Here is a 17,454-nt window from a genome sequence, read left to right on the forward strand (position 1 = left end):
TATTTACCAGTGCCGGATTAAACAAGCGCGGTATTAAAAAATTCCTTTGCAGGTCATTGAATCTGCTGTAGATCCTTGAGTCTAATAAGCAGAAGCTAAGTGTTTAATTTGACGTTTTTAATATATTTTATATTCCTACAAATTAATCCGACACCGTTATTAATAACAAAATGTTATTCTCGAGGACACGAATTTAAAAAACCTGCAACGAAATAAATTGAATGTGATCGGACCTTGCTGATGATGTGCGGGTCGATTGCCAGGAGCAGTATAAAGGGGCTCCGGGGGTCGGAACATAGCGCGTGAACAGCGTTCAGCAGCGCCAGAACCTTTTCCTGCTCACAACTGTCCAGAGCGTCCACGACAACTACTAGCCGTGTCTGCTGGCCAGTGAACGCGTCCAAACACGACACCTGACAATATACACGCGTCGTAAGAAACTTTAAACATTTTATGAAATTATAATAATGAGTAGCATTGTAATAGTGAGCAGAATATTTTTAAATATTATGCCATAACAACAAACTCTATATAATCTACTTAGAAAGGCACTTACAAAAACTCACTCTCACTCACTTACAAAAATTATCCAGAAATTAATTTTTACTTCGAAAACAAAATGTAATATATATAGAAATGTTTTATTTTATTTCATTGCTTTAATCGTTTTCAGTTAAATGTACTAACGGTGTGAGTGAGTGCCTGAACCTCCGGCCTTAACGCGACGGTGTGAGCGTGATCCCTTTTCAGAGCACGTGCGAGACGTGCTCGCGGCGGCAGAGCAAGCGCGGCTAGAGCACGTGCTCCAGCGTACAGGTTAGCGAGGAGCACGGCACCAGCAGCCGCGCACGCCCCTACCATCACCCCCTGACGGACGTCACGACGACTGGAAATATATAACGAATATTTAAAATATATACAAAAGAGGGATTACTCAATGAAAATTAAATTAAGAAGGTAAGAGATAAACAACGTTTTTGGTAGCTTAATTTAATAATATATAGGTGTCATATAAATATTATTTATTATTCAATGAAATTATAATGGTATACAAAACTTCTAAAGAAACTCCATCTCATTTATATAAAAAGTATATCTCATAGCGTGAGCTATTTGCTTAGGTTAAATAAATTCAAATTAAACAACAAACAATATAATGTAGTATCATAGACAAATATATAGATATAGATAAGCTCTCTCACCTTGGATCTTCCTCAGGGTCGGTGAGATACAACACCAGCACACAGACACCCAGCAGCACACATATGAAGCTCAGCTCGAATGTTATTATATGTGGAATGCAACACGCCTTCCTCCATCTGAAATATAGATATAAAAAAATCAAATCTATTCTATGTATAACATAACTTATCATTATCTGTACATTATTTATTTTGTATGTATTATTTCTTTTCTAATTAGTTTTATATATTTACGGCAACGTTTTCTATAGGCTCAGTTCATATAAGTCTACAGACGATAAGGTATTAAGTTCTGCTTGTTGCTTTTTACTTATATCGGTATATTAATTTTATTTACTTCCACCCTGATGTCGATGACAACGGCCTTGGTCTGAACGCTCTCGCCAGTCTTGTACAGACTCTGCCGTACTGACACTCCAGAGCCTCAGCAAGACTTCCTAACATTTGCACCACCATAGCTTCACCCTCCTGTCCCGGGCCACTCTTCATACCCTCTGTAAAGTGAAATCTGTGGAGTAGAATAATGTCTCATGTATTTAAGACGTTTTGTCAAAGACTTCTATTGTATAAATGAAATCATTTGTTATGTACATATTTAGCCCAATACTAAAAATTCTATCTAAATATTGTCAAAAGGTTTTGATTTAATAGTGGAGCTTTTTATATAGCGGTACGATAGAGCACATTATAATTTTAAGGCTATAAAACAATGATCCGAGTAAATGTCATCATAATTACCTAATAGGCGTTGCGGGTAAAGCGCGAGGGTCATTTGGGCCTGGCGGGTGACAGAAAACAACTTGTAGGAGCAACAATAAAGAGCTGAATCGCCGTCCTAACGCAGCAACCATACCGCCCGCCCACCACCACTCATATCTAAATATAGGAAAAAGTATTGATAAATAAAACTAATTTTCATTTGTGCAAAATTTTTGATGTAATTGTAGAAAGCCAAATATAATAAATGCAGACTTTATATTAAAAAAGTCCTTACTTTTTATTACAATTCTTCTGTTGGTTAGCGTCAAAATGATATGTATAAGATATGGGCTCATTTATTCACATAGAATAACTATAGTGATTACAAAGTCATAAATATACAGAATACCAATTTTTAAATAAATATATTTTTTTAAAATTCTCCCAAAGAGCCGGTTAATTCGATACCCATGAAACGCATTAAATATATATCTTACGCATAACAGACAACACATTTACATAATTCTGTTCTCACCTGTTCCCTAAGTACCACAGCAGGTAGAAACCGAGGTACATGGCGGCGAAAAGCACGAACAGCAGCGCGAGCGCCACGTGCGAGGGAGCGCCCGCCATAGAGGAACACGCCGCCACCGCCAGTGAGGCGTGCCACGCGCCCCACCACACCGCCCACGACCACGACCACCCGGTCTCGCTCCACTGACGAGCGAAGTTCTTCATCTCCTCTGAAATAATGCCACTTGAAACTTAGCATGCCATTTGAAATTAGAACGAATTTGGAACAATCAAATTTAGAATAGACGAGAAACTTTGTATACTGAAGTGGTATAAAGAAGGGGAGCTTTTGATATCTTCTTTAATCATTTTGGGGTTTTTGAAATTAGAACAAATAAGATATATTCAAATTTAGAACAAGTGAAAAAAGACAATTTTATAAGTTGTGGTCGTATTAAGTAGGAAGCTATTCTTACATCTTTTCTAATAACATTGGAGTCGTTTCAATTAATTGGGCTCCAAATTTGATTATCAATGTTACATTGAGAGTAAAACTTTGTAACCATACATTTTTGTAGGTAAGTTTATAAAATGAAGAATGTGCATATTACTTATGAATTCAATTGTCATATTCATGCATTGTGATGTCCTCTGTCTTTTTGGTATGACGTAAAGATTATAATTTTTCTGTATCTAGATGACATTAAGTAAACTATTACCTTTAAGTTTATTAAGCAGAAATGATTTCCCTGAACCCCATCTAGCGTAAAGCCCCACAGTGATCGGTACTGAGAGACTCGGTTCTGAGAGCATGTCAGCCAACGCCGCGCTATACAGTTCGTATCCGAGCATATTCTCATTGTCCTCGTTGGTGTTTAGCTTACGAGCTCCGAATATTTGTCCCAATATCGTCTTGTTGTAACTCATATCTATGTTGTATGGAGTTTCGTTCATCTTATTCGGTTTGTATAAGAGCTGGCTGTTCTTTGGGTTCCGCAAGAGGATTTCAACAATTTGCTGCAAGAGTAAATGTGTGGGTGATGAACCGATCCAAACTATATTATTTGTATACAAATACATAAATTTAATTTTTAGTACATTATAGTTTCTAATATGTATAATATTTACATGTGTGAGTACGTTTGTCTATACATGCGAATCTATTCATGTTGTACATTTGTCAGTATGTTTGGGCGAGTGTCTGACTGAGTATATGCTATTCTACTATACTATACTGGCATCCGAATGTGTTTACCATTACGTGCGTGTGTGTATTTGGGTGTATTTGTTTGTGTGTGTGTGTATCACCTTAGACCGCGCCCTCATAGCAACGTGCAACGCGGTGTCTCCCCTGTTATCAGCGGCTGCGACACGAGCTCGTCTCTCCAGTAACAAGGCCACCATTTCTGCGTTCCGGGACCGCACAGCACGCAGGAGGGCCGTGTCACCGCTCTAATATATAAAACCATAATAGTTTTATTTATTTATATGGCTTAAGCTTAAATCTAGCAATAACGGATATTTGTCTATAAGCTGTTGCTAGTGAAGTGTTGGTCTTGTATGGTAATGGCGGATTTAAAAATATTTCGAAATGTACACGTCGGAATGTCGTTGTAAGCACGTGTTGATGTATTAATTATTAACTAGTTGATGTATTAATTATTAACTAACAATGTAGTAAAGATGAATAAATAAAAAATGTTTTGAAAAATATGGAGGCGACGCAGATTTTAATTATTGTATACAAAAAAAATTTACTACGAATCCGGTGCATACAATGTTAAAAAAAAAAAATAACTTGAACAATTTACATATAAATTTTTACTTATGATATGATATTATGAAAATTTTGTGCAATAATAGAAAAAAAAATTGACGATATGTTTAAATTTTTAAAATATAAGGACTTCACTGCCAACCTTCTATCTCAGCGGCCATGTTTTCCGTAAGAGCAATATCCAGAACAGAAAAATTGAAAACAATTATTCGATAAAAATCTTGTGCAGATTGTTTTTCGATATAGGTACTTATAGAAAAAAAAGGATCAATAATAAATTCGAAATTTGAAAAGATTTTTTAAATGGCTACATTTTTACAGAAAGATCGTATCATACTAAAAAAAAAAAGTTTATTTCAAGCTTGAACAAATTTAAAATTGGAAAAAAAAGTCCCTAAATAATATTTCTTTCTTGATATTTAATTTTTTTCAGTTAGGTATTGCTGTTGCTTAGCTATAAACGTATTAAGGAAAACGTTTATAAATGGTTTATTTACGGTAGTGCAATGTTCCAAATCAGGATTTGAAGCCAACAGAAGCTTCAATATGGCGACGTGACCTTTCTCCACTGCCGTATAAACCGGCGTCTTCTTTTCCTTCCCTGGCAGGTCTACATCCACATGCTTCTTCAATAAAGCCTCCACTATGTTCTTGTATCCACCTTTCACAGCGTATATCAGGGGCGTGTCCTTTGAGTGATCCTGTATTATTAATAAGACATACACAATTGGATTAAGAAAAAAATCATTGAAACTGTTTCGCCCAGTCCAAAGCTAACTAAAGTGAGGTAACAAACATAAAACAAAAATACAGACCACTAGAGAACCTCGGCTTTTCTGAAGTTGGTCAAAAATAAAGATAAATCTTAATTAATGTGAAATATTGGAGTTTTAATTATATTTTGTCCATGTAACTAAGAGATTAGCGAATACAACGATAACAGACATAACTATGCCTAACAATCATTGCTGTTGCTGTTCTTGAATTTAATAGAAATTAATAAAGAATTATTTGTATAAGAATGCATTAGCATTTCATTGGTCACACTCAAAGAGAGAGAAAGAGGAAGAAAGAGAAAGAAAATTCAAGATTTTAATTAGTCTTAATTAATTAATTCTACTGTAGTTATAGAAGTGCAGCGCTACGATAATAAATTATGTTGATAATTGTAGAAAACGGCGTATTTATGATAATTGCTTGGATTTATTAAATAATTAATGACATCCAAGATATATGACGTGACTTATGAGATGGTTCATCGAATCAGGTGTCAGCGTTGGCAAGGGAGACTATCCTTGAAGGTCACTTGACACAAAATGTTTTAATTTATCACAGGAAAGGTATATGTAATTATTTACCTGCACGTTAATATACGCCCCAGAGTTTATTAAGGCCAATGAGATATCATAATATCCCTCTTTGCAAGCTATAGCTAGCGCTGTGCAACCATCTTTATCTAAAGCGTTCACGTTGGGTTTGTGTTCCAGCAACATTTGGACTATTTCGAAGTGGTTACCTAAAAATAAAATTAATAAAAAACTATAAATTTTATTTTTTTATTTTATTCGAAACAATTATCAATATCCTTGATGTTATTAACGTTATATAATTGATTTTCTTTTAGTTTTAATAAAAACTACATTAAATTGCAAGGTAAATGAACACAATATTATTTCTTACAATGAACTCTTCTAATCCCATTGCTTTATTTCGGAGTGCTCATTGATTTATTTAAATATATATATATGTAGATAAAAATAATAGTTTGATTGTTATCTTTCAGTGAGGCTAAAATTAATTTTAAAGATGATATGTAATTATAGCACTCACATGAGCTCAGTAAACAAAACGTCTTGGACGCTTGGCTGACAACCAACTTTGGGATACTTCGATGTTTTTAATTTTCTTCAAACTTAAGACAACGTGACAAACTAAATGCGTTCGGAAATGTATAAATTTGAAGGATGTGTTCATGAACCATGTCGCTAAGACTATTTGTGTACTATCAGTATAGTCTTTTCTACACGTAAATATAATAGTACTACTGATATCGCTTTTGTTTATATTTATATATGGTTACCGTGAGTAGCTTGCAGCAATGGTGTCCAGCAGTACATGCCAGCTGTGTTAGGATCGGCTCCAGCTCGCAGGAGCGCGGCGCATGAAGCCGTGTCTCCAGCCCGGGACGCCCACGTGAGGGCCGAAGTGGCGTACTTGTCGCAAGAGTTTGGACGAGCACCCGCAGACAACAGGCGTGACACCACACCACTATGACGTCGACCAGCGGCCCATACTAAGGAACTGGACATAATACACGTTTTTTGTACTGCAACAGGTTTTATACCCCAGCGTCCATGGGTTAATGTCGTTATGTGAGACGCCCCAGTCCGATTGGTTAAATTATTAATTTTTTTTATGCTAAAGGGGGCAAAAGAGTAGACGGTCTACCAGAAGGAAGGCAGTTACCATCACCCGTTGATACACATCAACATACTGGGAGAAGAAGGGGTGGGAAACAGGAAAGGGCAACCAGCTCTCACTTATCGGACGGAACCTTGCCATAAAAGACTAGTTCACGCCGATTTTCTGTGGGAGGGTGGTACTTCCCCGGTCCAGCTGTAGTAACTTGACCACAACGAGGCTCTACTAGCTACACTAAATAAAACCCACCAAGACCCTCATCCTCCTTAATAAATTGCCATATTTTGCATTTGACGGACGAGATATTGAATTCATTGAAATTATATATGGCAGCTCGATGTTTTTGATTTCGATTAATTAATTATTATTGATAAACAGGAAAACATCCCGAAATAATGCTTGACACATAATTACAGTTTTCTATTCTCAACGTATTTAAGATCATTTTAAATATAATTTCAAAATGCAATTGAGACGATTGACAAACATCTACAACATTATCCTACAATTCAGTTGATAAACTGAAAATGAGTCATTGTTTTTACTTTGGACGTAAGTATATGGTTATGGAAATTCACTTCTATACATTTTGGATTTTATTCGAGATGAGTCTGAATAGATTCTGAACCTCAATAAGAATTAGGTCACAATAACTAAGGAAAACAAATCCGTAACAATTCTTTTTACCTTATTTACGTTTGACATGAACTACACCTCTATGTGCGTAATGAATGCATTGATCCGATGAAGAAGCAAAAGGAAAGATTTTATAGTGAATACAATAAGAACCGGTTCTGACTTCTGATAAAATAGATTATGTTACTTAAATATTAACTAAAAAAAAAAATGGTACTCTGTTCCGAAGTTAGGTAGTTACTGAAGAAATTTTTTTCAAAAAAAAAAAAAAAATTCTATATTGTTTTGTATACAAGATATCATGATATAATATATTATAGACGAATGACGACAAAGAGGATGTATTCTTAGAAGGAAATTATCATGAAATATATTTTTAAATTATTCAAACGGATCACAATAGCACCATATCTGATTGTAAATGACGAAGCTGACAGTAACGATCATTACTTGAGATGGGGCAATAAATCTATAAGATTATTATACATCAAATAAAATATATACTTTATGACTTACTTTATGTTGTAGTTGCCATGTGCGTGTACATCGGCGCCTTTCTCCAAGAGCAAGACGACGATGTCTTCGTGACCTTTGTATGAAGCCCACATGAGAGGCGTCCATCCGCCCTATATATATATTTAATTTGTTAATTACATCAAAAGTATCAAGTCCTGCACCTTAATACTGTCCATCCTCTACATACTTACTAATAATTACAACTTAACTCCGCAATCCTCGGTTACTTAACTATCACGAACCATATATGAATGGGAGACTATAGCATTACCGTTTACAAATCGATATATCAATTTCGTACTAAGGGTACCTACTTCATAAATTACGTGTTTCAATTCAACTGACACGTCACAGTGACGCATGTTTATCATTTGTTGAGTCTCTGTAATTAATTGACCAACAACAGATCGGGCCGAGACGCGTCATCCCTAACAACTAGGGTATTTGATCTCGTATATTTAATTAAAGCAATTAGTTATTGGCAGAGAATGAACGCTCTATTAATAAGTTATGAAAGGGGACCACTGTACTATATTTGTATTTTAATTTTAACCAGTTTTAAGAATGTGGGGATGTCTCTAAACCTTGGCAATGTTCCAGAACTAATATTTATTTGTGTGTACTGTCCAGAATATATTGTTGGTTCAAAAGTTTTCTGGGTCAAATCTTATGCATGGTGCATCCGCTGAAACCTTAATGCTAATAATTTTATTCTGATAGTAAATTCTTCTTAAAAAGATATTACAGTAATAAATATTTTTTTTTATATTTTTGTGTTTCCCGAATCATTGGCGCAAGTGACGAAGATAAAAAAACGTTGATCGTTTATTTACAAACATCTTCCCAGGGATTCATTTAAAAGAGGATCATCAATCAACAGATTTATGAAGAGCATATTTTATATTAATACGATGCTAAATAAAAACAAACAGTAATAACTCTTAAGTATTTAAATGGTCGGTCATATTTTTATAAAGATAAGTTAAATTAATATTTTTATCTTAAACACGATCTCGGGATATTTGTCTTTCCATTTTTGTTATCGATAAAGAATTGAAACAAAAACACTACTATCATACTATTAATAGTGTTAGTTTAAAAAATTTCAGCACTTTAAAAATAAAGCGAACGTGCAATTAAAAACAGCCAATTTTATAATTAGAATATCTTTATGAACTAAACGTATATTTTGATGTATTAAATGTACAGTAATTGATTTAAAAAACATTGCAAGTATTGCAACGAATTTAACATATATGTCAATCCGTAATGATTCCTCGCTAGTGTATTTTCAAACATAACGACATTTCTATCCTACTATTAAGCTCGTGTTAATCAACAAATTATGGTAGAATATCGAAAGGTGGGTGACATTAAGTTTATATAACTAGACAATACATAAACATTTGGCAAATCAGTACTCTGTTAGAGAGTATTGATTTCTTTTTTGAATAATTATGTAAAAAATTGTCTCCATTGACGACTTAATGTATCCTATGTACATATATAATAAGGCATTTCCTATTAAAGAAGCAATTGGCATCGATATTTATACGAAATCGATTAAAAAAATTATTACAATTACTTAGTTGATTTTCATACGAAATGTTAGTACGGGTGAAATATATATTATATTCTTCGAACATTCCCTTACAAATATTGACTTTTTCTATGTAACTTAGGCCAATGCATCTGAATGGGTATTGGTTTTTAATTGGATTCACAAATAGAAATACTTATTTAATACGACATTGTTCACGATTTGCGTCATGTTAATAAAACTTGGGACACATGTGAGGTAAAATATTGCATTTTTAACACGAGTTTTCATCATGAAACTAAAATGGACAGTTTTTTGTGCGTAGAATTATAAATAAAACAAAAATGATGAAACCGAGTCTTACGTGATTGAAAATTGTAATTATTATTCTCAATTTTATCTGCCATGATTTTGAAAACGATGTCAGTATAGTTATTTAATAAATTTGCCGGTTCAAAAATTTTTCAAAATTTGGAAACAAAATCAAGATCCATCATTACATTAAATAATATAATCTAGTAAATAAAAGGTCGACTCACACAGTCCCTGCTGTCGATAACGACGCCGGCGTCAATAAGTTCCTGTACGACAGCTAGGTGTCCTCCCCTGGCTGCGAACGCGAGGCTGGTCCATCCATCACCATCCGCGGCACACGCGTCCGCACCCGCGCCCAATAACAACCGCACCGCCGACAACCGCCCGCTCTCACTCGCAACCATGAGCGCGGTGGTACCATTCTGTAACGTACCATTTTTAATACGACTCTTCCTTATTGATATTACATTATTCATATTTCACTTTTTATAATATAACTATATCTAATTAACTTATTAATTTTAATATGAATATGTACACTGTCGCGGATGTTTCCACACTGGGCTAATTTCATTGCTACTGGCTTATAAGCCTCGTCTGATAGACTTTATGACTAACAATGGATCATCAATAACTAATTAATGCATACTTAACAATACAACAACACTAATTATGTAGTTTTTCATTCATAGAATAAGAATTCTTAAAAAAATAAACCCATTATCATTATTATATGTAACGAAAATATTTTTTTTTTATATTTGGACTATTTATATATAATAAATATCTCCGACGTATCGCTATATATAGGTACATTTGTTTTAATATAATATTATAATATATATGATCATCATCATCAGCCTATCGGTATCCACAGCTGGGCAAAGGCCTCTTTGTCACATTGAGAAGATTAAAGCATTAATATCACCACGATTGCTGAAGGCGGATTGGCGATTTCAGACTGATAATTTTATTATAAGTCCAGGTTTCCTTACGATGTTTTCCTTCACCGTCATTGGTCATAGTAGTCATTGGTGTCTAAATACTCTTAAAAAGCACATATGACTCGGAAAAATCACTTTGGTACGTACCAAGTTTCGAACCCGCACCCTCGTGCACGAGAGGCGGGGTTTTAACCTCTAGGTCACCACGACTTATATATAATTATATTAAAAACATGACATTCAAATATAATACATAACTAATCATAACGCATATATATATATGTAAATAAGATTTCAATTTAAATATCAAACTACAAAAACAAGTCCTCGTGAACATTTAATACATTATATAAAAAGCGATTTGACTAAATTATCCTATGAAAATATAATAACAAAAGGAAAACGAGAATATATAAGAATGCTTCTTATGTTACTTTGTTAAATTTTAATCAGATATTACTTTAAGTGTTGAAACAAAAATGTTTTACATCGTCTTTGTCGTCGACGTTGATATTTCTGTTAGACGAGAGGAAGTTCTGCAACTCGTTCCCATCGGTGTTGACCAGCTGTGAGAGCGTCTTGAAACAAGCCAGGGACACCATCGACTCGGTGCGGTGAAGGCTCTGTAACATACAAAGAAACGTCACACATACAAACAAACACCTTTGATAAGCTTATTAGTCAAGAACAAGTAAACTGTTAACTGCGGAGTTAAAGAAATTGTAATTGTAACTAAACTATAAATCATTTCAATATAATTATGGCATTATTCTTTCATGTAACACAAAAAAATAAATTCTAGATACGTTATTCAGAGACTGTTATTTATATTAATAATATACTAAAAGTTTGGTGTTAAATGTTAAAACGTCACTGCACCTCAGCCGCTTGTAAACTCCAACGTAACATGACAACCCTATTGTATAAAGTACGTAATTTATGTAAATGTTAATAAAACCAATAATATCACTAAAACCAACATAAACGTTTTGCACTTCACAGTTCACGCTCTAGAATGAATATTAATTATAGATAAAATGATAACGAGAGTTATCACAAGACGACTAGTCTTTATAAACTTTTGGGTTACGTTATACATTTATATTATTCTGTTTTTTATATCTTCGTGACGTTTTGGTTACTGATATGAGGAATTATATATTCCATAGTTATGCCTAAGCTATATTATCATCTGTCTATACTTGTTATCCGATAAAAATCACTAAACAAATTACGTTATACGCTTAATAGTCGAACAGTGAATAAATTTGAAAGTATTAATAAAAGTAAATAAAAGACACTTGCGCATCATTGAAAACAAAACAAAAGAACACACTGTGAACATGCTTGTTAGTACCAGTGCTTCAAAACAGCAATCCAAAATCGGTGTTGTTATGTCAGGACCAACACTTCATACTGTATAATGTCAGACCGTATTGGAATGACGTCGAAGAGCAAAGCCATGGAACGGGAAGCCATGACTGAAACGGCGGTGCTCTCCAGGTGGTGCTGTGACAGTGAAGCGTGGCACGTTGAAGTGTGACCCTGCTGACAAAGGCCCGGAGTGCTCGTTCCCACCACCGACGGCGAGATGAAGGAAGGAGGGCCTCCGTCGCTTGTTGAACATTGGAGGAGCGAGCATAGCACCAGCGAAACTGTTGCTCTTAGCTCGTCTTGGAGGAGCTTCTTCAGTGTTTTTTGTATCGTTCGCATTTGATATCTCCGACTTTTCGGAGATATCGGACTCGGAACAGCTGGGATCTGCATCAGAAGACGTCGGTGACTCTTTAACTACCTCCAGTGGCGACTCTGACACCGGGGGCCTCGACACATTTCTCGGTTTGTGTATATTGGCGATGAGACAGCGTATGTGAACGTATTCATTTTCGCCGTTAGTTGTTTTAGGCAGTTCGGGTGATTGGGACATATCGCGACTAAACGCATAATAGGCGAGCGCTCTGCGACACGTCCAGTGACAGATTTGCGATCGCCGTGACTAACAGCAGGGAACACGGAGCGTCTCGCGATGACGATGGGCGGGTATTTAGAGCGCGCGGCACGAGGGCGGGCTGTGGGCGGTTGCGATGAATGAACACTATACGTACAAGAGAGTAAGTGCTGAAGCTTCCTAATGATAATCGTTTTAGGATCGCCGAGGCGGCGCGGTGTTGGACGGTACGTTCGGAGGCCAGCATGCCGCTCGGTGGTCAGACGCAGTGTGCCGATCACCAGGCAGTGAACTACACTTGAGACCAGTTCAAACGTGAAACGACAACCCTCCCCGCCAGCGCGGCACATCACTCGTGCTTATTATTTAATCATCAATATATTGATGTATATATATTTTTAATAACTATTTTTGGTAACAACAATAACATCACCTATCTCGTATAAAAAACGATTTACTGCTACTGAGTGGGTATAGATGCACATACTTCAATAGTAAGACAACTCGCCTATAGTTAGTTAATTATAATTGAATAGACATAATTAATTTCATATATATATCTGATCACTAAATATAGCTAACAAAAGTTTATTTTGTATAAAGATGAAAATGTCTAAATTCCCCAACACAACCTTAACGGACATAAAAATTAGTAGTCAGTTTCCGCATTCGTCGAATATAATATCAGTGTTTATTGACCGCTCTACATATCAATGTGCATTTCGAATTCTATTTATAGTGCAATAAAAGTCAACGTACTTTATGACATCGACGTAAGTACCATCCGATGATTACTATATAACTATTGTGTTTATAAAAACCAGTCCTTACAATCTAGTTTGTTATATCATACAGAAAAACCAAAAGGAATCAAAGTAAAAAGGCTCTGTGAGGAGGCAAAAGGAATAACGGGGTTTCAGGATTCCGCCCACTGGCTCGTCGCCAGTCGAGAACCAACTCCAACATTTTGAACGGAATAAAAAGGAAAATATATATTGTTTTTTTAATTAATAAAACGATTCCATTATTATACTAAATTAACGATGCTAGATAAAATTATTAAATAAATAAATAAGGAATAAATTTTAATAAAATTGAAAGATTTATTAATAGTGTCTACTTAAAAATATTTGTTTCGTCAAGTACGAACAAAGAAACACATAAAAATTATCCTTCACATATCTTTGATACCTGTCTATTCCGTATAAAAGAAGCGGCGCGCAACATTTCTTAGAATTATCCGGCTTCAAATCATAATATCCTCAATCAAATTTTTGGTTCACTTTTTGGTAAAGATATGTTCGCGTTTAGTTGGTGAATTTTTTGTTAACAATGAGCCCAGGGTTCGGTCAACATAGCCTTTTATAGTGTTAGTCACAAGCTTACTGTATATTGATTCTAGGATAAGAACTTCCAACATAACATTTACTAAGTCACAGTTTCCTTGCACCATAATTTACATGGTCCATAAAATATGGAGATAATATAGTTTACCGTTACACGTTCGTTACACAGTTCTATAAAACTCAATGGCGAACTGATTTACCCATTGCAAATTATAAGAATCTCATTAAAGCTTTCAAAGTGGTTATAATACCACTATATGACTTGTTTTAATAATAATATTAATGTCACCTTCATTAAATATAAATTTGAGATATCATGGAAAATATATCAATTGGATAAACGGTTAAAAATCTGCATAGAGATTAAAATCCCCAGTAAGATGATGAAGTAGTTTTGTGATGTCTATAAATCAAAACAGAATAGTTTTGTCAAAAATATTAAATACCATTGCTTGAAATTTTGTCCGCAAAATAAAACGTTTCCTTTGAGATACGAGTCATTACCCTTATGATGTTTTTTTTTGTTTTCTCGAGGATCCCTTCATCCAAATCCTTACTTGGACACAATGGAACTTTCTCAGGCCAAACCCTTTCGTAACATAATAATTTTAAAAATCTGCCTTTAAATGAATGAGCAGTTGCTTAAATACATTTTCAAATTCGAATACAAATAGCCTTAGTTATTCTTTGAGACATTACTTAATTACGAGTAAATTCATTTTAAAAGTCGATCCAGCCGTTTTGGAGTTTAGACGTAACAAACAGAAAGACGAATAAAAAATTCAAAAATTACTCTTTAGACTTCGGTATCATATAGGTAAACTTTTATATGCGTATAGCGAATGCTTTTAATTTGAAATTACAAAATACAAACAGATGCTCCAATATTTTCTTTTATTAATATAGAACTATAGATATTGATACCTTAAAATATATTATTTTCACATTCCTTTATTATTAAACAATAAAATATATACGAGAAAAAAAAAACTACATAATAGTAAAAAAAAATCGGAAATTTATTTGATAAATCGATAATGATGCTTTAATAAGAGTAAAATTTAAAGAAAAATATCTTGATTTAAAAGAAATAATAGAACGTATTTAATGACTTCCATGTTTAGTTCTGAAATAAATTATTTTTTACAATACTTGAGATTTTCCGTAAACCGCAAGTCTTATAATAAAATTTGAGGCAAGGTGGTATCTGAGTATGATGGAGTCTGGATCTGTCGTATTCAATAAAACTTTGAATTCGTCATATGTATATTGTGCTTAGTAGAAAAACGGAATGACAGAAACTAATACAATGAACTTATCTACCTACATTACACTTGACATCATATTATAATTTTAACAATACCGAGCAAGTATAACTAACACATAACATAATCTTAATAAACATTGCTCGGATAAGTAAGTTAGGGATGATTCTCATTTTGGTGTCCAATTTTACCGGTCTTAATTTAATACTAGTTACGGTAAATTTTTGAGAATCTCTCAATTTAATTAAATAAATGCAAAATTTGGTTAACCTAATTGTTAAACCACATTCTTGACTATTGACTATTGATTTTTGACTCAAAATGGAATTTTAAAAAGATTAGATTTAACCATTATTCTAACCGGGTGGAAAATTGTATTTATATCACAGTAAATATTTACGCTGTGATGCGAAGAAATGGAACGAGGAGTTAACAATATAAAAGGGAAGATAAAAATATAATAAATGTTTTAATTCAAATCAAAACATATTAAAAACTCTCATTTAATTTGTCAAAATTCTCAGACAAATTTACTTAAAGAAATTTCATATCGTTAAAACGACAATAGAAACGACTACTGTGCAGTTCCTGGCAATTATCTCACTTTATATTAAATATAATAAAAACCTTAATTGAGTTTCATAATAAGATATTTATTTGTTAATAAAAATCAGTGACCTCGTTTTGATTTGATTCACCGAGGGCGTCCCTCATAAATCTGTAATACGGGAACACGCTTCCATAACTTCTGGGGACTTTGAATGGAAGCACCAACGGCCGTCTTTCAGTGGCACTCAAAGACGAAGGACCAGCTCGGCCAAGCAAAGAAGACATTTCACAAATAATCACATCTACATAACTGACACTTTAAATCACTTAGACACATTTACCATTGACACGTCGAAGTACACACATTATAACACGAAAATGTGGGTAAACAATCATTTTAAAATTTCCGATGTTTTAATATTTCCTCGCGACCGTTGTAGCTTCACTTGTATTGATAAGTACCGATTTAAGTAAAAGCAGTAAATTACACAGGAGCGCTTATCAAATTTATCAGTGTGTTTGTTGATCCTTACATGACGTGTGTATAAATGTGTGTTTTAAACTATAAATAATCTATAAATATATATTTCATGTTTCGAAATTGAGAACTAATTGAGACTGTATAATTAAATTAATTAAAAAGTGACTTTTTCAAAGTTTTGCTATATAGATCTAAAGATAATATCGTAGTTTATAAATTTCGACAATCTATTTTTTCATGTAAGTAACGCCATCTAGTAGCATTCCGTGGTAAAAATCAATAAATGACATTCCTTCACTAAGTATCAAGCAGCTCCGTTTAGAAATTTCTTATTATAACAATAGATGGCATTAGCCCCGCGTTTAACACAAGCTAACGTTGAATCCATTATAATGTGGAAAAAAGAACGTTTTTTATGTTTAAGAACATAAAAACTCTAAAATTAATATGTTTTTATTTTAATGAATGTAAATAAACAAGATATTTTAGTTTCAAACAATTAAGTGTTACGCTCAAATACGTCAGAGATTTTTTAGGTTAGTCTGAAAACAATAGAATGTGATTTTGTTTCTTCCTTACTACACGGCAAAAACACGTATACTTTAACGGTACCAAAGAAAACACTTTAGGTTTAAAGATTTCGGATTCATACGCTTCTTTTGTCCCATTCGTAATGTTTTTGTTTGTAATCTTCTATTATTAAACATCAATATCAACTAATAATGTCTAAAATTTAAAACATTTCCAAAATCGTTTCTGTTTGTGGGTTTTGATAAAACGTTCTTTTAACATTAAATCTTTTAATACATTGAAAAATCGCGGATATTAGCTTGTATTCAAATAAATAATAAGAACATTAAACTTATATACATGATAAATCAACTGCAGTATTAAGCCGGATCTAACTGAAGCTGGGACTAAAATAATTTAACAAAATTAATGTTCCGTGATAATTACATATTTATGATATCATTATATAAACTGTGCAAATTTAAACATGTCAGTACTTATATTTTTATACTACTTATCGTTACAAATAATGACTAAATAGACTCACAATGTATTCTACACTTTATCGCTACCGCCATACACAAAGACCTAACACAGATAAGAATTGTAATTTTATTTATGTTACATATATATATATATGTATCTATATGTATGTATATACACATATATATAATAGCTTGAAATCATGATGATGATGATGTATGTATATACACATATATATAATAGCTTGAAATCATGATGATGATGATGTATGTATATACACATATATATAATAGCTTGAAATCATGATGA

The 17,454-nt window shown here is 33.6% G+C and overlaps 1 protein-coding gene across 11 annotated transcripts in view; it reads right to left on the minus strand.

Moving 5' to 3' along the window:
• LOC116767524 (kinase D-interacting substrate of 220 kDa B) overlaps positions 1 to 17,454 on the minus strand; it is a 39,374-nt gene that overhangs the window by 8,645 nt on the left and 13,275 nt on the right. For 3 of the 11 annotated variants that reach the window (XM_061527326.1, XM_032657887.2, XM_032657882.2), the window contains exons 2-15: positions 11,052 to 11,186; positions 9,844 to 10,041; positions 7,765 to 7,874; positions 6,272 to 6,492; positions 5,550 to 5,707; positions 4,689 to 4,892; positions 3,723 to 3,866; positions 3,134 to 3,431; positions 2,437 to 2,644; positions 1,941 to 2,078; positions 1,540 to 1,710; positions 1,203 to 1,319; positions 688 to 886; positions 234 to 413 (exon numbers count right to left, since the gene is read on the minus strand). In XM_061527326.1, coding sequence (XP_061383310.1) covers positions 234 to 413; positions 688 to 886; positions 1,203 to 1,319; positions 1,540 to 1,710; positions 1,941 to 2,078; positions 2,437 to 2,644; positions 3,134 to 3,431; positions 3,723 to 3,866; positions 4,689 to 4,892; positions 5,550 to 5,707; positions 6,272 to 6,492; positions 7,765 to 7,874; positions 9,844 to 10,041; positions 11,052 to 11,165 — 2,460 coding nt within the window. In that variant the 5' untranslated portion in view covers positions 11,166 to 11,186. Of the gene's footprint in view, positions 1 to 233; positions 414 to 687; positions 887 to 1,202; positions 1,320 to 1,539; positions 1,711 to 1,940; positions 2,079 to 2,436; positions 2,645 to 3,133; positions 3,432 to 3,722; positions 3,867 to 4,688; positions 4,893 to 5,549; positions 5,708 to 6,271; positions 6,493 to 7,764; positions 7,875 to 9,843; positions 10,042 to 11,051; positions 11,187 to 11,442; positions 11,595 to 11,995; positions 12,630 to 12,668; positions 12,967 to 13,702; positions 14,088 to 15,800; positions 16,196 to 17,454 lie in introns of those variants that run through there. The other 8 variants (XM_061527319.1, XM_061527320.1, XM_061527317.1 and 5 more) reach the window with 7 other exon arrangements.

This window comes from Danaus plexippus (genome assembly GCF_018135715.1).
Source record: "Danaus plexippus chromosome 9 unlocalized genomic scaffold, MEX_DaPlex mxdp_24, whole genome shotgun sequence".
NCBI lineage: Eukaryota > Metazoa > Arthropoda > Insecta > Lepidoptera > Nymphalidae > Danaus > Danaus plexippus.